The sequence below is a fragment of the Prionailurus viverrinus genome, chromosome E1 (assembly GCF_022837055.1).
Source record: "Prionailurus viverrinus isolate Anna chromosome E1, UM_Priviv_1.0, whole genome shotgun sequence".
NCBI lineage: Eukaryota > Metazoa > Chordata > Mammalia > Carnivora > Felidae > Prionailurus > Prionailurus viverrinus.
In genome coordinates this window covers 1417212-1435989 of record NC_062574.1, presented here as the reverse complement: position 1 = coordinate 1435989, position 18778 = coordinate 1417212, and the positions used below count along the sequence as shown (strand labels likewise).

At 60.5% G+C, this 18778-nt stretch overlaps 1 protein-coding gene across 1 annotated transcript; it reads right to left on the bottom strand.

The window, feature by feature from the left end:
- Positions 1-2847: 2847 nt before the first annotated feature.
- DHX33 (DEAH-box helicase 33) lies at positions 2848-18778 on the bottom strand. Its single transcript, XM_047832343.1, has 12 exons — positions 18424-18778; positions 16208-16368; positions 15342-15569; positions 15039-15209; positions 12813-12998; positions 12121-12232; positions 10982-11141; positions 10795-10883; positions 9778-9905; positions 9183-9386; positions 7406-7492; positions 2848-4411 (listed from the first exon to the last, which is right to left on the bottom strand). Exons 1-12 carry the CDS (start codon positions 18680-18682, stop codon positions 4103-4105), a joined length of 2094 nt encoding a protein of 697 aa, XP_047688299.1. The 5' UTR covers positions 18683-18778; the 3' UTR covers positions 2848-4102.

The window sequence follows — 18778 nt, the reverse complement described above, 5'->3', positions numbered from 1 at the left end:
GAGCGCTTCCGCGCCGGCGCGGTGCGGGCCCGAGGCGCCGGGCTGCGCGGCGCCCTCTGCTGGCGGCCTGCGGTGCGACCCGCGGGCCTGGGTCCCCGAGGTCAGCGCGGCTGCCCGGACCTGATCTTCCCGCCCGCCCCGCCGCTCCGCCCCGCGGGCCGCTTAGCTCCAGGGCGGGCCCTCTGAATTGCTACGACACCCCCCCCTTCAGCGTGCACTCCCCTCCCCCGGCATGCACACCCTCAACCCCGGCGTGCACCTTCCCGCGTGCACTCCCCTCGCGTGCGTTCCCGCCCCGTGCACCCCTCTCCCCAGCGTATACCACCCCTTGTGTACCCCCTTCCCCCGGCATGAGCACCCCCTTCCCCGGCATGCACCTCCTCTTGTGCACCCCTCTCCCGCAACGCGCACCTCCCGAGCTGCACCTCCCTCCTCCGAGTGCACCCCCTCGGAGTGCATCTCCCTCATATGCACCCCACTGTGTCTCCCCCCTTACTCAGCGTGTACCACCCCCTCGGCGTGTTTCCCCCCAGCCTGCATCCCCCTTTCCCAGCATGCACCCTTGTGTGCAGCCCCCTCCTCTGGCACGCATATCCTCTTCCCCAGCGTGCACCTCCCGCATGCGCTCTACCTCGGGTGTGCACCACCCCCCGCCGGCATATACCCCCACCGGGCGTGTCCCCAGTTCTGATGGCCCGCCTGGCACTGTTCTGGAGCCAGGAAGCTGGGAGTGGGAGCGAGGGTCCCCGAAAAAGAGAGCTCTCAGGACCCGAGAGGTCATTTCAGGGGCCCAGCCAGGCTCAGTGATTGGAGCCCTACGTGTCCAAGCCGCTTCTAGCAGAACTTCTAGGTGGCGTCAGAATCGCAAAGAAATGCAAAAACCTCAGCAGATGAGGATCCCAAGGTAATAAAGAGAAGGCAGAAACTCACTAGCCTGTAGCGTAGTTGTCACTTCTCCAGGATAAGTGCGTGGTAAACCCCACTGCTGTTTCCAAAGGAAGCAAGGCCCCGCATCCTCACTGGAGATGAGCCCAAGATCCCGGCTCTGGGGGTGTGCCCAACCCCCCCCCCCCCAACACACACAGGTGTCCTCTCCTTCATTATAATGTTAAAGTGTCCGCCTGGGAGCTCGGGCTTTTCAAGCTTATGCCCTATGCCCGCACAACCTCATGCCTCCCTCTACCTGCAGTGACAAGGCTCCCCTCGCTGGACCCCAAGTGAAAAGAACCCGCTCATCTCTGCGCGGGAGTCCCGGCTTTGGAGGTTCTTCCCCTCCGTCTCTGAGTTGCCCAGATCAAGTTTCCCGTGTGACCACCGCTCCTGGCGTATAGTCTCTGCCTGTAACTCGTGTTAGACGGAGCAGGATCTGGACTCGGGTCCCCTGAACCCCGACCCCGAGGAAGGGGGAAAGAGCTAAGACTTTATGCCTGTAGCACATGTTGCAGGAAGGTGGAGGGAGGATGCCGACTTGAGGACCTCACCAAAGCAGTCTGTGCCGAGGGGGACCCAGCTCTGCCCTCTCGCTGACTCCCTCCCTCACCCCTCCCTCACCTGAATACGAAAATTTACCCTGGGGGTGGACATTTAATGTGTTAGCCACCTTCAAGTGCACCAGTGCTAATAAATCTCCACCTGTGTTCAGACGGCATCCCTTTCCCCACCTGAACTCTTTTTAATGTTTATTTTTGAAGGAGAGAGAGACAGAGAGAGAGAACACAAGCATGGGAGGGGCAGAGGGAGAGGGAGACACAGAATCCGAAGCAGGCTCCAGGCTCCGAGCTGTCAGCCCAGAGCCCGACGCGGGCCTCGAACTCGCGAGCCATGAGATCATGACCTGAGCCGAAGTCGGACGCTCAACCGACTGAGCCACCCGGGCGCCCCGAGACTAATGGGTACATATATTCTGAGCGGCAGGGAGAGGAGACCCAAGAACCAGCCGCACACAGCGCGGCACGTACAAGAGTCCTCGGCACCTGCAAACGGGAGCATCACACACACGAGCGGTTTCTGTCGCGCTGAGAACAAGCTTGAAAATCCAACAGAAACCTGAACAAAGCTGGGTTTTTTCCCGCAAGTTGGAACATTCGAATCAAACCCTAACCAAACCCTTGCTTGCCCACGGGTGTGGCGTCCCCTCGCACGCGGAAGGGACCCCACCTCGCTCGCACGCACGCACGCGGTTCCGGACGGCGGGAGTGAGCGGATCGGGGCGCCCCGGCACGTCACCTTAGTCCCCCCAGGGCAGGAACTCTGCACAGGCGGCAGAGAGGCCGCGCACAGTCAGGCTGTCATCTGGGACCGCGGGTCTGCGGCTCCTCCCGGCGGGACTCCGGGCCGCCCTGCCCGCTGCTCCCCCGAGACCCCGGGAGGCGGACGTGCGTTTACGTGCAGCTGCTCTGGGAGCTGGCGACCCGTCCAGACAGAGATCTCACGGCGTGGAGAGGAGGGGTCTCCCCTCAGAGGTTCTACCAAGCGAACGGGAGCTCACGACTGTATCTGCGACATCGTTGTGAGACATGTCACTTTCTTAAGAAAGACTGGGTCCCCTGTAAACGGCCGTGTATTTCTTTGTAGTAACATGTAGTCAGAATCGGTTCTCCAATCTGATTCAATCCCCGAGCAGCAGGATTAAAAATTAACTGTTTTAAAACCCCGATAAAAAAAAAACCACAGTATTAAAACTCTACCAGAATGCTCCGGTGATAAAGGTATTTCTGTAGGGAAACACGAAAGCTTTTTGGAAGCTACTGACCCCTGACTCCTGCCCAGAACACAATCCACATTTCTGGGAAGTGTTCTGGTACTTACACCGGGACTAAATTATTGCAGGTTAAGCTTCCCTTGCCCCAGAGAACACTCTAGACCGAATTCGCCGAACAAATTCTGAGGAACATAATCACCCACTCCCAATTTTTTTTTACCAACATGATTCATGTTTTATTAAAAATACAGTTTTTTTCTTTTACCAAGTCAGGCTGAACATCCCAGGTCTCTATTAAGAAGTGAGAAAAATACACTTAAAATTTTTTCTGAAAAACTCGTCAGGAAGTCAGTAACCGTAAAGAACAAGGCGGTCAGGGGAAGGCCGACTAGAAGTCTAAGAATTCAGTAAAATGGGGCATCTCGGACCTGTGGGACCCTATCTGGCCCGCACGTCGCTATTTCTAACGGAAGTCCGTCCAGGTGCCCGACGGCCCTCGCACTGACCCAACACGCGGGCGCTCGGGCTCGGCCGGTGCCGGGCGGACGGACGGAAGGACGGACGGGTGAGGCCGGAGAGCGCCAGCAGGACGGACTGGGAGAAGGGCCCCCGGGCCCAGAGCAGACTCACCACAGCCGCTGAAGCGTCTCTCGGGCGGTGTGGCCCCTGCCTAGAAACCGCACGGCCCGCTGCGCGAGGAACGACCGAAAGCCCCCGTAGCCCGGTTTAGAATGAAGCGCGACAGAAAGGCTAACTCGGCCTCCTCAGGGCAAAACACCATCCGGGGAAAGATTACTTGCTTCCCGTAACGAAACGGCTGAGGGCAACTTTTGGTGTCCTTTCCCTTGTCACGACACGGGGCAGGGAGGAGACTGTGGAGGCCCCGCAAGTCCCCCCTCACCCCCGGGGATGAGGCTCACGAGGGGAGGCGAGCCCAGGAGCTAAGACGCGGCATTTCCCACCTCAAGCTTCTACAGGAGTTACAGACAGACGACAGGACAGCTGAGCTCAGCGGCCTGCTGGGGTCCCTTCCAGAAAGTCCTCCCAGTCACCAGGACCCAGGGGACTCTGGACTCAAGTCCGTCGGGAGAAAGCAGTCCTCCGGGCGTGACGGCTCATCGTGGGCCAGGTGGGGACCTGGGCGCTCCCCTTCCACGCTCCCCAAACCCGAGCCCGTCAGCACTGCTCTGATCACCCCACGTGGCGGATGAGGAGTGAGGCTCGCGGTCACCCAGAGCCACAGAGCAGCCACCGAACGCGGGGCCGAGGTTCCCACGGCGCGTCCGCGGTTCCGTCTCAGCGCTTGGGACACACACGCTTCGAGCTCCTGGCGGTGGGGCTGGCCACCCCGGCCCCCCGCCCCCCGGTCCCGGTGGGTCGCGGGCCCGCGAGCGCCGCGGCTCAGTCTCGGGCAGCCCTCAGCTTCCTCCGGAAGTAGTCGGGGGCGGCCTCGTACAGCCAGTCCGCGTCCACCACGCACAGGCCCCGCATGTAGCACCTGTTGGTGTAGAGCAGCTCCGTGTACACGACGCAGGCCGGCCGGCAGTGGAAGAGGACGGACGAGGGGTGGACGGCCACCGGCTGGTGCGTGTCCGTGGTCGCGTAGGTGCCGTCGGGCTGCAGCTCGGCGGTGCTCATGAACAGACTGTGGGCCAGGCAGCGGCGGATGCTCTCCACGTCCCCGCGGGAGGACACCATGGGCATCGACATCTGTCTCGGGAGGAGGAAACAGGAAGACCCGCCCGCGGTCAGGCGCACATGCGGCCCGCACGCCAGCCCGGCAGAGCGAGCACTGGCGGGCAAGGCCCCAACCTCTGCCGCCTGGGACACCGCGGGGCCGGAGGAGAGCGGCCACCGGGAAGCACACGGGCCACCAGCGCTCAGACGGGCCGGGGGACCCGGGGGGAGGGGCCTGGCCCTCTCACCCCCAGCGCGTAGGGGCTTCCTCACTCGCCTTCCTTCCCTGGAGCAGGGCTCCGGCCCTGCCTCCTGCACTCAGCCTCCCGGCACCAAGACCCCTGCCCCTCCCCCCCTGCTCCCGAGGGGAAGTCCGGGCCTCCATCAACCTGCACGCGCCCCGGGGAAGGTCACAGCGCCTTACACCCCAGGCCGCAGTCGACCAGACCGCGGGTGGACACCTGCCTGACCCTGCAGTGCTGGCTCCAGTGTTCCAGGCATGGGGGGATGGGGAGGGATCTTCTGGGATGGGGAGGGATGGGAAGGGCAGGAAATCTGTCCGCTCTGCTGCTGCTCCCGTGAGCCGAGGCAGAAGGCAGGAAGCAGGGGGAAGAGGGGCGTGCAGACAGAGGCCAACTAGGGGACGAGCACCCGGAACATTTCTGGCTCCTGGCAGCGTCCTCTGCTTCCCGCTTCCTTCCTGTCCCTCTGGGGCTCGACTATGTCCATAGGCTCCCACAGAAACTGTTCTATCCCCACTTGTCCCTTTAAGATGGCTCAAGGGGTGGGTCGCCTGGGTGGCTCAGCCGGTTAAGCGTCTGACTTCGGCTCAGGTCGTGATCTCTCGGTCTGTGAGTTCGAGCCCCGCGTCGGGCTCTGTGCTGACGGCTCGGAGCCTGGAGCCTGCTTCCGATTCTGTGTGTCCCCCTCTCTCTACCCCTCCCCTGCTCATGCTCTGTCTCTGTCTCAGAAATAAACAAACATTAAAAAAATATTTTCTTTAAAACAAAGATGGCTCGAGGGGTTTGTTTTTTGCAAACTGCTGATCCCCGCCTGACGAGACCTTCTTTCTCTCCTCTGTGGGGACACTGTCAGCTGTCACCACCTCCAGGGAGCCCCCGAGTCCTGCAGCTAGCCGTGGTCTCTCCTTCCAGGCGGCCGCTCTGGCGCCCACCGGCTGTGATTCGGGGCAAATGCCTTCACTTCTTTAGGCTCTGGTTCATCATTTGTAAAACAGGAATAACACAGAACCTCGTCAGGGCGAGATGAGGATTTCAAACGAGCAAATGCGTGAAAAGGACTTAGAACGGTGCCTCAGTGAGCGCTTCACAGACCACAGCCACACCGTTACCGCCGCCAGATCTGCCCTCTGGATTGTTCCCTGAGAGGAGGAGTGTGAGGCCCATTTGCAAAGCCCAGGACCCCGACCGACGCCTGGCGCGGAGGCACCACCGGCCGCTGACGCGCCCTCAGTTCAGGACGAGGAGCTGCCAGTGACGCCTCCGCTGCCAGTGACGACAGGGAGAACCCGGGGAGCCACGGGACGGGACGGCCGGGCAGGACGACTGCTCAGGAACAAGAGGGCCCGGGAAACCACGTGAGATACGGAACACGGCAACCACGACAAGAAATCACCTAACTGCCAGCGACGGGCGATGGGACCAGACGCGGGCCTGGGGATGGGGGCGGGGGGAACAGCGGCCCCCTGGAAACGCGCGGACACGTCCTACGCTGAGGGGCCGTCTCGGAAGAGGCAGGGACTTCCACCACGGAGTTCGTGACCGCTCGACCACGGGAGCGACCACGGGAGCAGCCGACGTAAACCACTCGCCTCTGTGGGAAGACGCGGAGTGTCCTACAGCCGTCGGTGTGCGCGTGAAAGGACTCGGAAGCCACACGGGCTCCGAGGGGGAGCACAAGCTAAGAGCACACTTGGGGGGTGCGACCTCCCAGTGGCGAAATGCGTGGGACGCGGGGACGCGGTCACCACCGCTGCCGTAAACCCGAAAATGACGGAACGCGTGCGCCAGCCGCACTGAAAAACGACCTTGGGGGGCGATACGGCGGGTGTCTCGCAACCTAGATTCCACCCGGAGGTTCATTCCGTGCATGAAGCACAGATATGTGTCTAGGAAGATGGTCATCGGCACTTGGGCGAGTGTCGCGCGGGGCCTGCTTCCCTACGATGCGGGGCGTACGACAGACGGCCACGAGGTCACCGGAAAGGGCGGTGAGACGCAGGTCCACAGGCACCAAGACACCCGGACACATGGCGTGTGCAAGGACACCCCGTGGGAAAAGTTGCAAAACTTGTACTCTGTTTCTTTAAAAAAGAAAACCGTGTGTGTGTGCGTACGTGTACGTGTGCACACGCAGTGAGGGAGACAAACACACAAAAACATACGTGTGCAGGAAAAGACTGGAAGGACCTACGCCAGACCGCTAACCCTGGTCTGTCTTTGGAAGGGCAGGATGTGGGAGAAGTTGTTTCAGCCCGTCTGTGCCGCTGTTTTCCGCGCTGTATCGACTTGTAACAAGCAAGTAATCTGAACAAAGTAACAAAGATATTCCCACCAGAAAAGTAAATCTCAGAATTGAAAAATAATTTTAAAGTTTTTAAGAGCGGAGGGGCGCCTGGGTGCCTCGGTCTGTTAAGCGTCAGACTCTCGGTTTTGGCTCAGGTCACGATCTCATGGTTTGTGAGTTCCAGCCCTGCATCAGGGTCTGTGCTGACAGTGTGGAGCCTGCTTGACATTCCCTCCCTCCCCGTCTCTCTGCCTCTCCATTCAAAATAAATAAACAGAAAACCAAAACAACAACAAAAAACCAAAACAAAAAACAAGGCTGCAGAAAACAGACAGAAGTGGTGACGGGTCGAACTGTGGGTAATATTTACTTCCTTCCTTATTTTTACATTTCCCTACGATGAGGCTTTCTCTCGTAACCATTAGCAACGAGCAATCTGAAACTTCCCGCCTGGAAACAAGGGACAGGTTAGAGCCCCAGAGGCGCCAGGAGGAGAGGTACCTTCAGGCAGATGTCCCTCAGCTGTGCTCGGACTTCGCCTGCCAGCATCACGTTCTTGCTGTTGACAAAATTCTCTTTGCACCAATCCTGAACAGGAGAGACAGAGAGAGACGTCACAACCCTCACGCTTCTGCCGAGGGAAAAACGCGACAGGACCCGGAGAACAGCTGGATTCAGAGGGAGGACTTCAGTCAGCAAAAAACAGTATAGGAAAATAGGAAAATAACTTTATACCAAAAAGCATGAACCGTAAGGGGAAACAGTAACACCTCAGAGTTAAACGAAAGCTGTCCCCACGTGGGGGCGCCTGGCTGGCTCAGTGGGTGCAGTGTGCGACTCTCCTTCATGGGGTCATGAGCTCGAGCCCCATTTGAGCCCCACGCTGGGTGCAGAGATGATTGACAAAAATGAAACTTAGAAAAGAAGTCTCCTTATGTCAGGTCACCATAAAAAAGCCAGACTGGGGTGTTCGAATCACTATAGCCAATAAAGGATAAATCACCTCCAGGACAGATTTAAAGAGCTTCTCCGTATCAATTAGAAAATGACCAAGAACCTGGAAGAAAAATGGGCAGAAAAGCCGACACACAGAAGAGTTAGTTCAAACGTCCAATCATCTTCTGCAAGGACGCCGTCCGCTGAGGAATCGCGGCGAAGTAACACAGACGCGATCCCGTCTCCATCGACCAAGAGTCAGGACGGCGAAGCGGGGGCTCGTGTCCACGGCCGCGGGCGGATGACCAAGGAGGACGGGCCGCGGGGAGACGCGGCGCTCACGGTGTGGCACGTGGGGGCTCCGAAGCGAAAGCACATGGTCGTGTGGGACACGGGCCGACGTCAGGACGGCAGTGACAAGACGGAAGGACGGGACAGCGTTTTCTGTCCTTAAACATAAACTGAGGCAACCACAGCAAGACGTCTGCAACTCCTAGACCTGAGAGGGGCCGTTCAGGAGGGACCGCGCCCCGACACGGACGGAGTCAGGGCGCGCACACGGGCACCACACGGGTCTCTCTGAGGGATGGAAGGACGGACCCGAGCGTCTCTGAAGGCACGCATCATGCCGCCTCGCTCGTGGACAAGGCTCGCGTTAGCGCTCGGGTTCGCTAGCGAGGGAAACACAACAGGATTTCTGCTTTGATGGAAAAGGGCGAAAGGAAACAGCTCTGCGTCTGCTCTGCGGGGGCCCCTAGGAGGCAGCGCGCCCGCCCCCGCGCCCGCACCGCCAAGCTCCCGGCCCTGGAGCTCCGCCAGGGGAGCATCTGCGCTTCACCTGCATTACTCTGAGTATCCGTTAGCAACATGTGACCTCACGTATCAGGAAAGCCCCAGAGAGGCTATCGTTGGGGTCTGGGAACCCACAAGAAAGTTCCACATAAACTAACGACCGCTTCTTCTCTTTACGCCCCTTCGGCTCAGGAAACGTTTCACAGGACGCGCTACTTTCAGATCTTGGAGAAGATCCAGAAGGGCGCTTCCGTCCTGTCGGAGGAACTGAAATAGCCTACGAGCAAAAGCCGCCGTGAGGAAAGTCAGGGGCAGGCGGGGAAGACGCATTTGTGGCTAAGAAGCGCGGTCACCAAACACGGGGAACTTGCCCCCTCGGAGCACCAGTTCAACAGAAGCAGGACGGAGGCCTGGCGACCCCCGTGCGCAGGCGCATCAGCACCCGGCTCCGTCCTCGCGGCTCCGTGGGAGATCCTGCCAGAGAGGAAGGATCTCGTGCTCCGATCTCGAGGCGGGAGGGAGGCGGGTTCGGGGGAGACGCGAGACTGACCTTGTTCCCGCCGGCGCTTCTGAAGGCCCGGTAGACGTTGAGCAAGGTGACGTGGTCGCCCTCGCTGGACACGAACTTCCTGCGGACGGCCTGCACCTCATCCCGCCGGGAGGGAGGGTTGCACAGGACGCTGTCCACGGACAGCAGGGAGACGATGGTCAGCATCTCCTCCGTGCAGTGGAACTTGGGGGACAGGAGGATGGCCTGCACGTTGAAGGTACACATGGTGTGAGGCACGGTCTCCCCGGCATCCGAACACGGTTTTTGCGTGTGTGCACGTGCGCACACACACACACACGCTCGCGCACTTCCCTTCCGAGGCCTCGCGGGGCACATGCTGCCCGAACCAGGCCTACCTATGTTCACGTCACCGCACGTTTTCGTAGAGCCCGTGACTGCCCTCCCGCGGATTCCCACGTTCCTGATGGGGGGCCCGTGCGTATGTGGGTTTGAATCGCACACAGAACGGGAGTCCGCGTCACGCACGGAGTACGGTGTGCGGATTAAGCCAGGGGCACCGCGGTGAGCCCTCTGCCGTGCGAGGGCCGGCGTGCAGCGTCGCGAAGGGGGACCGAGGCCGGCGGGGGCGACTCACTTTGGCGAACCTGGGCTCTAAAGGGAAAGCTGCCATCTTCCTTCCGAGCGGACTCAGGGTGAGCTGCCCGTCCTTCCGCTCCAGGGCTCCCAGCAGCTCCAGCTGTGCCACGGCCGCCTGAATGTGGTCTGCAGACGGAGACAGAAGACGGAGCGACACGTCGCAAAGACGAAGACTTCTGAGGGCGCCACGTCAAGCCGCAGCATCGATCACAGCCGCCACCGTCCCCAGGGCTAGGCCGCTAACGACATCGCTGCCTTCTAAAGTAATGGCCTGTGTTCGGTAAGATGTGTGTCACCTTTAAACCCAGCTACGTCACACGCACGAATCCCGCCCACAGGTACACTCGTATGTGGTACCGGGACCGGTCTCTCCAGAAGCAGAGACTCCCAGGAGCACCTGAGGGGCTCAGTGGGTTAAGCGTCCGACTTCGGCTCAGGTCATGATCTCGCGGTTCGTGAGTTCGAGCCCTGTGTCGGGCTCTGGGCTGACGGCTCAGAGCCTGGAGCCTGCTTTGGACTCTGTCTCTCTCTCTCTCTCTCTCTGCCCCTCCCCTGCGTGTGCTATCTCTCAAAAATAAGTAAACGTTAAAAAACAAAACAAACAAAACCAAAGAAAAAGCAAGAAGGCGACGAAAGAAGAGAGTGAAACTGGCTCTTGAAGACAGCCAGCAGCCAAAGCCACCGTCTGCAAGAACCCCAGTGAGCTCCCTCCCTCCAGGGGGACCGCCGACAGAGACCAGGAACCCATCAAATTCTAGTCCAGAGCAAAGAACCTTTCCGGCCCTTCCGCCGGCCCTTCTGGCGGCCTTGGGAGCCGCTGCAGCTCCCGGGACCCCCCACCGTGTGGGACCCCCGCGAGGACGGCTCCCGGGAGAATCTGTACCCTCGAGATCCGCGGGCGCCCCTCCAACAGCTGGTGCTGCCATGCGACCAAACAAAAGTAAACAGAGAGCCCCCCCGGATGGTTCCTGGCGAGTCTAGTGTTTGTCGTAGGGCCACGCGGACGACCGCCTACCTGGAGAGGGCTTGGACATGAAGTCGAAGGTGAGCACGTCGGGCACTTTCATTGCCAGGAGCTGCAGCATCACGCCGGCCAGGTTACACCTGCGAGGAGGGAGATGCAGGTGGCCCCCGGGCTCTGGCCGGCTCCCCCGGCAGGGGGGGTAGGGGACGGCGGCAGGGCGGGAGCGCCGGGGGCCCACCTCTGGATCTCTGGCACGGTCATCTTGTCAAACTTCTCGAACTCGTCCTCCGTGTACAGCCGGTAACAGACGCCACTGTCCTCCCTGCCGGCCCGGCCCGTGCGCTGCCAGGCCTGGGTCTTTGACACGCGCTGCACGGCCAGCACCTCCAGGCCACCGTCTGCGGGGAGAACGGCCGCGTCAGAGCCACGTTCAGCGCGCGAACCCACCGTTCCTGCGGCGCTCCTCAGGACGCCGCACCGGGGGTCCTCCCTGCCACGCGAGAGTCCGGAAAAGTCCCGGCTGCACTGGAGAGCGAACCCAGACTGCTCAGCCGTCGGCAGTGCGAGGCGTGTTGCTGAAATGGCAGATGGCCGCGTGTGTGCTGCAGGGGCCGGGACCGCAGCCCCAGGCTCTGGCTGAGGCCACGGACTGAGGCTTTCCCGGGGCCCGGGAAACGAGGGTGGCCGGTCACCCTCCCGATCAATGCCTGGGGACCGGATATGCCCGGTCCTTTGTGCAGTGCGCCCCCCCCCCCCCCCCCCAGCCTGGCCCCAGCTCTGCTTTAAGAGGGAGGCGATGTGATGGCGTCACTCCCAGGAGCAGACGTGACGAATGTCCTGATTGAGGTGTGCCCTATGCCAGGCCTGGGGGACGGGTTCTTCCACACGCCACCCCTAAGAACACGTGTGTGAAGGTCCGTGCCCTCGGATGCTTAGGAGCGCATTTTGATCAGGCTTTTGGGAGCAATTGCTTCCGTTGCCTCTAATCCTCTGTGGACTGAAGCAAGGTCGAGAGCAGACGGGACCTGGACCTCAGGCCGGCTTGCATTGCACACGCTTGGGGATCAGCTAGTGCCTCCCCGGCCCAGGGAGGCTTCCTTTCTAGGAAGCCGGAGCCCAGACGTCCCTCCCAACAAAGGTCCTGCCGCGGGGTCAGGTCGTGCCCGGCCACTCCTCTCAACCTGGCAGGACCTGGGCTCCCGTCCTGCCCTGCCTCGCCCTCGCTGCTGCCGCAGGGCCCCTTCCTGGGGCACAGGCTCCCTCGCGCCGTGCGCCCCGAACCCCCGTCAACGGTGGCGAGTCTCGGCACAAGGCGCTCACTGGGAGAAGCCGGGGGGCTCACTGCAGGGAAGGGGCGCCCGCGGGCTAGCTTCTCACCGGGATTATATTTCTTTGCTTTAACCATGCCCGTGTCGACTACGTATTTTATTCCCGGAATGGTTATGGAGGTTTCGGCAATGTTGGTGGAAATGATCACTTTGCGACAGCCCTGAAAGGAAGGAGAAACCAGAAAAGGCGTGTGGCGCACACGGGATTCACAAGCTTTAGAGCATGCTCCTCACCATCAACCTCCACAGTCCAGCCACAATCAAGAGCCGACGGCGTCATTGTTGACGAGTAACCACTACAGAAGGGTGAGTAAAAGCTCATCCCGAGGGGACGAGACGCAGCGGGCCAGGCGGGGGGGGGGGGCTGGACCCCTGGCCCGGCGGGGACGTCCCGTGTGCTCCCCGCCTCTGGGGGCTGCCGCGTTTACGGCAGAATGGGAGCGCCACCTACCTCGTCAGTTCTGCAGTGGGTGAGGCCGTGTGCGCGGGGCGCACGCGGGGTGTGGGTGGAGCGTATGCAGGGTGTACACAGGGCGTACGTGGGATCCACGCGGGGTGCGCGCAGTGCCCGGCATGGCACCCGGTGCCCAATGTCGTGGGCGAACGAGGCCGGTCCGTGTCGGACTTAGGGGGTGCTGCCGTTCACGTTCCGGCCCTGCCCCCGCCCGCACCCGACAACGGTCTCCCTGCTCGTACGTCGGCGTGGGACCCGCCTGGGGCCCAGGACGGCGGCGCCCTCACCTTCGGGGCTCCCTGGAAGACACGGAGCTGCTGGGCGTAGGGCAGGGAGGCGTACAGAGGCAGGACCAGCAGGGAGGGGCAGCCGTCCGGGAGGTGCCTGGCGATGTCTCGGCAGATCTTGCTCGTGGCTTCGATCTCCTCCTGGCCGGTGAGGAACACCAGGATGTCCTGAGAGGGGGGGGCCTCCTGCGGAAGGGGAAGCGCGGCATTACCAGGTGCCGCCGAAAGCACAGCCCCAGGGAGCAGGAGAGGGGTCACTGATGAAGCTCCCGGGGTTATCTTGTTAACGTGGACAACATGTAAATGAGCCTGGACGTGGGGGTCTCCCCTGGGAGGGCGGCCCCACCGTAATGCACGAAGCCAGGACGGCGGTGAGTGTGTTCAAAAGCCAGCTGAGGCAATACCGGAGGAAGGTCAGCAGACGGCAAGGTGACAGGACAGTACCACGAAGGGCACAAGCCGGCCAAGAAACCTGCAGAAGCCTCCCTTCCTTCCCTGGAGCCGGCCAGACGGAAGCCACCTTGGGGAAACCGTGGCGGTGGGAACGGCCAGAAGCAGTCGCGCTGGAAGAGGAGCCCTCACTGAACGATGCCGCCCAAAGCACGGTCGCACAGCCAAACGATGCCGCACGCGGGCAAGCGCCTGAGACCCCGGACCTAACGGGCTGTCACCTCTGCAAGGTCAGCAGCGTCCAGGCGTTAACGACATACTCCTGCACACGATCCTTCCTGCAAGTCTGTTCAGGTGTCTTAATCAGCAAGATGCTTACGTGACGAGATGGCTGAAAACGCTGAACTGTGCTAAATACACGTGCGCGCGTGTGTGTCTATGCGAAAACGTGTGTACGTTTACGTGTGTGTGCACGTGGCTTTTACAGCCCGGTACTAACAGGACAGATGTTCACAAGTACACACAACGGGACAAATCTCAGACAGTCAAAACCTCATCCGTGGGACTCATCAAAGCCACCATGGAGCCCGAACACATCTGCAGCCACCACTCAGGACCCATCCTCACCGAGCTTGCTTTTTGGCAGGTGGACGCCTTCCTTGATCTAAAGGACAGTGAAGCGGTAAGCCCAGAGCAACAAAGGCAGCGGAGGAGAAAAGGGACCAGAAGCTTCGACCTGTTCTGAAAGACGAAGGAGACGGGGAGCGAATGGCGTGCTGGACGGAGGCGCTCCGGCCGGGGAGCGGTCTGAAGGGCCCGCGGCCACCGGAGATGGGCCCGTCTCCCCGGAGAAGAAAGGCCCAGGACCCGGCAGTGAGGCAGAGGCGGGTCAGGGGAGGTGGAACCGAGGGTGGCACGGTCGACCCCTGTGCCCTCCTCCACCTACGAGGGAGGAGGCTGGGAAGACACGGGAGGCAAGAATGCGGTTCGGCCCAGAGGTGTGGCCGAAGGAAGAGTCCAGACAGATGCACAGAGCAAGAGGCGGGGAGGGAGGTGTCTAAATCCTCACCTACCGCGGCAGGAAACTTAAAACACGGCAGGAGCGGCATCGCCGGGTAACACTGCAAATACTAACGTGAATCCAGGGGAAGCAGTCAGGGGAGCCAAGAACGTAACCCGAGAGACGGGATCTGGAACGCGGCAGTAAAATCAGCTGCCGGTTTCCCGGTCCTTACACAGCTAGCTGCTGACTTTTTAAACTTTAAACTACACACTCACCACTTAGATTGGAATAAAAATTAGTTTTAAAAAATTGGCCTCTGGTTTTCTCAGAAAGTTACGAGTTTTATAAGATAAACAAAAAAATGAGATGATTTAATCACTCAAACTTCTGAGTAGGTCTTTAATAAGATGAGAAGAAATTTTGACACGTTTCTCTAATTCGGTTTTTCTAAAAGGAAAAAAAAAAAGCCAAAAGCTCCAAATGGCCACCCGTTTTGGGGTCGATACCAACTTTTTTAACAACGACGTGGCCAACAGCAGAGAACGTAGCGTCTCACTGACTTCCTCCCGCTACACGTCATGCCCTTCTCACTGGGACTTCCGATCAGTCTGCTCTGACAGGATGTTTCCTGGCTCGGCTGAGGCGTGATGCCGGCAGAGCTGAGTTATTCTTCTTTTTAGAGAAAATAAGAATTGCCGTAAAAAAGAACAAGAGGCCGGACAGGCCCCTCGTCTCAACGGCACAGCTCGTGGGCTGTCCCGGTCGGTAGCTTTTCTCGTCCAGGCGGCACGGGGAGCCAGACCTCTGCGGGGCCCGCCCGCACCTGCCCGTACCTGGTGGATCTGGAAGACGGAGACGAGAGCGGCGTGCAGGTAGTCCTGCTGGGGCTGTTTGGTGTAAAACACCTGGATGGGATGCTGCCGACCCTCCAGGTAGAGGACGGGCGCCCCGCCGAAATACTGCGAGAACAGATCCACGTCCATCGTGGCGGACATCACGATCACCTGCGTCCGGGACGGAAGAGGACGGTGGGGAAGCCACACCGGGCCGGCCTTTCTGTGCCCTCCCTGTGACAGTGAGCCTCCCCGCGTTGGCAAGCAGAGCGCGGGCCCCTCTGGCGAGCGCACCACACCTACTTTGAGAGGCAGCCTCCCCAGCTCCTTCCTCCGCTTCTGCGCGGCCTTCACGACCCCGAAGAGCACGTCCGTGTGGACGGTCCGTTCGTGGGCTTCGTCCAAAATGACACAGCTGTACTTCCGGAGCAAGGAGTCTGAAATCGCTTCTCGCAGAAGCATGCCGTCCGTCAGGAACTTGATCCTGGTGTCCTCGGAGCTGATGTCGTCAAAGCGCACGGAATAGCCAACCTGCGTGGGGGATGGTCCCACCGTCACTCGGTGAGCACCCGCGTAACCGGCGCTGAGCAGGCACTTGTGTCCTCACGGGGGACGACGCCAACGCCGACCCTCCCCTGCTCCCTTGGGCACAGACAGACAGTGGACAGGGCACAGACAGACAGAGGACGGGTCCCTTTAGCTGCGATTAGGATACACGTCACAAGGAACCTAAAATGAGGCTACTTCCCCAGGTACTTGATAATTTTGAGTGACGCTTCGTACAGCTGGGAGAAGACTGGAAGGTTCTCGAGTGCGTGCATGCACAAGCACACACAGAGCTGACCTACACACAGTTCTGGGGCTCACTCTCAATACCCGTATATACGCTGTATGTACGTATAGACACATATACGGACGAGACAGTTAATGGAGTTACTGAAGCCTGAAACATGCTCGAGGAAACAGCTATCTGACTTGCCAACAGATTCTGAAAGCAGAGTGCATGTCACTGACAGCCTGTCGGCCCTGCGGTGTGTGAGGGGCTGGAGAAAGACTCGGGGACAGGCCTAAGGACTGTGGCAAGAGCGGGCCTCCCTGCACAGCGGTCTTGTCCGGAAAGCACAGCACGGGGGAGCGGGCGGCTGTCGTTAAAGAAGGAGGTGACGTACCAGCTTCCCGAGTTCAGTTCTCTTCTCGTCCGAGACTCGAGACGCAAGAGAGATGGCGGCCACCCGGCGAGGCTGGGTCACCGCGATGACGCCCTGGCGGCCAACGCCCCCCTCGTAGAGGTACTGCGGGAGCTGAGTCGTCTTCCCAGAGCCCGTCTCCCCTGAGAGAGGAAACAAGTCTCGTTCACGTGCAAACTGAAACAAATTCCACCAAAGTCGGGAGAAAAAGATAAAATACTGGAGTTGATAGAGCTGAGAAAGCCACAGGACATCGGGCACTCGTGTGAGCTGCTGGTAGAGTGTTGGGTGGGACTGCTTCTCGGAAGGCCGAATTAGGTGCGAAACATCTTTAAGATGTGCACACCCTAGACCCACAATTCCACCTGCAAGAATTAATTCTGAGGAAATAATTAAAGATACATGTAAAGGTATAGTTTCAGAGAGGTTTTATTCAGCTTCGCTCATGACGGCAAATAACAGGAAACAATGTGTATGTTCAACTGCAATGAACTACAACGGTTACGTAAAAAAGAATAAACGAGGGGCGCCTGGGTGGCTCAGTCGGTTGAGCATCCGACTTTGGCTCAGGTCATGACCTTGCAGTTCGTGAGTTCGAGCCCCACGCTGGGCTCTGTGCCCACAGCTCGGAGCCTGGAGCCTGCTTCAGTTCTGTGTCTCCCTCTTCCAAAAGTAAACATTAAAAAACCACAAAGTTTAAAGAAAGATCATAAACGAGATGGACCACTGGAAGCCACACGCACTCCTACACAGCAGCCACTGTCCTTTCTTTCAGACCCCTGGCCCACACCATTAGGCAACACCTGCCGTGGCCACGTCTCCCTTGCAAACTCCACAGGATGAGTCAGACCCACGCGCTCTCTCCCTGGGGCTGCCCCAGTGGCCTCCTCCGCACCGCCTCCCAGCACTGACCACCTTACACTGTGCAGAAGTGTCTACAAGTTTCCATCCTCCATGCCACAAGCTCCCGGAGGGCAGAGAAGGTCCCCACCTGCCTCTTCCCCGGATCTGAGCATCCTACATGCAGCAAGCACACCTTATTTCCTGTCCCCGTGGGTTCCTTGGTCCCTAAGTAGAACCAAGAACTCAGGAAACCTGGGCATCCCTCCTTCCCTGGCCACCGCGTCTTCTACCTTAGCGCCCCAAATCCAATTATCCTCGCAGACTAAGAATTTGATTTTTCCGCTGCACTCCTTCTGCTGAACCCACCAGGCAAAACCCCAAAAGTGGACCAACGTCTCCCTGTCCATCTTTTCTGCTCCTACACCAGGCGACTGAGCATTACTAAGGTAAAATCACCCATCTGTGCAGACCGAGACATCTGTGAGCTGGCAGTGGGGCCGTCGATCCCTGTTCTTGTTTCTGCGGCCTCCCTCTGTCCCCATCCTCCCCCCAGGGCCTGCCTCACGCCCCATGGCTCCCAAGCTCAGCAGAGCTCCTGCACCTGTTCCACATGACAAGCCAAGTCCCCCTCCCCTACACACTCTTCCCCAGCCACATCCATGGTCACCTCCTCTCTCCAGCCCCCAGCCTGCTGGATACCCTTCCTCCTATTCCAGGCCAGCCGGGCATCTAGCCCTTGTGTCCAAGTGCCCCTGCTTTGGCAGCCCCCCCCACCGGGCCCCCAGTCTCTGCTCTTAGTGCCCACTTTCCATCTTCAGCCTCCCTCTCCACTGAGCGCTTCCTCTCGAATCCCTCAGCTCCCTTCCCTTTCTCCAACAGGAACCTGCTCTCACTGCCTTTCCTCCCTCACCCCTGCTCAGCCCAGTGACAAATGAACTCCCACCCGCCACAGCTCTGCTGAAAGAGCGCTCGATGGGATCTGCGTGGTTGCTCCCTGTGTTATGGGCCCTCGCTGGGGCATCTGTTCCTCTGGCTACGCTCCCCCAGATCTTCCTCCCTCTGAAGCTCATCCTCTCGGTGCCTCCTGAGCCTCCCCTGCAGGCGGCTCACCCCCACCTCCAGGCGCCGAAGGCCCTCCCTCGGGGCCGCCTCCCACACCTGCTCGGACCCACACTCTTGCAAGCCCCAAAGTCCCCCGCGCGGCTCTCCGCCGGGCACCTCGGTCGCTGCCCCCGGGGCTGTGGGTGCCTCCAGAGTGGGGCTTCCCCCCCCCCCCCCGGGGCCGCTCCGGGGCTGGCTCTGAGATACACGTCAGGGCACCTCGGGCCGGCCAGAGAACGAGGCGGGCCACTCACCGATGAGGACGGCGCTGTCCAGGTTTCGGAGCTGGGCCAGCAGCTGCCCCCGCGCCTGGAAGATCGGCAGGCTCCGGCGCTGCCGCTCCACCGCCTCGGGGTAGGGGCTGGCCGCGGGCTGGGCCAGGGCCGGCTGCTGCTGCCTCCGGCCGCCTCCGCCGCCGCCGCCCGCGGTCAGCAGCATCACCACGCGCCCCCCGGGAGGCCCGCAGCCCGGCCGGAACCTCTTGGCCGGCGGGAAGCCCGCCTCCTCCGGCATGTCGGGCGCGCGCCGCGACTGGCGGCCGAGGCCCCGGCAGGCGCCGGCCAGCGCGCACCGCCCCTTCCTGCCGGGGCTGCCGGCGACCACTGATGA

Excerpts from the sequence above, each read along its gene's own strand:
- DHX33 (XM_047832343.1), bottom strand. The coding sequence starts at position 18,682 with ATGCCGGAGGAGGCGGGCTTCCCGCCGGCCAAGAGGTTCCGGCCGGGC. Across the intron at positions 15,210-15,341 it reads TGGGGAGGCTGCCTCTCAAA|GTGATCGTGATGTCCGCCAC; the intron begins GTAGGTGTGGTG and ends TCCCGGACGCAG. Across the intron at positions 7,493-9,182 it reads GAAGCGCCGGCGGGAACAAG|GATTGGTGCAAAGAGAATTT; the intron begins GTCAGTCTCGCG and ends TCTCCTGTTCAG.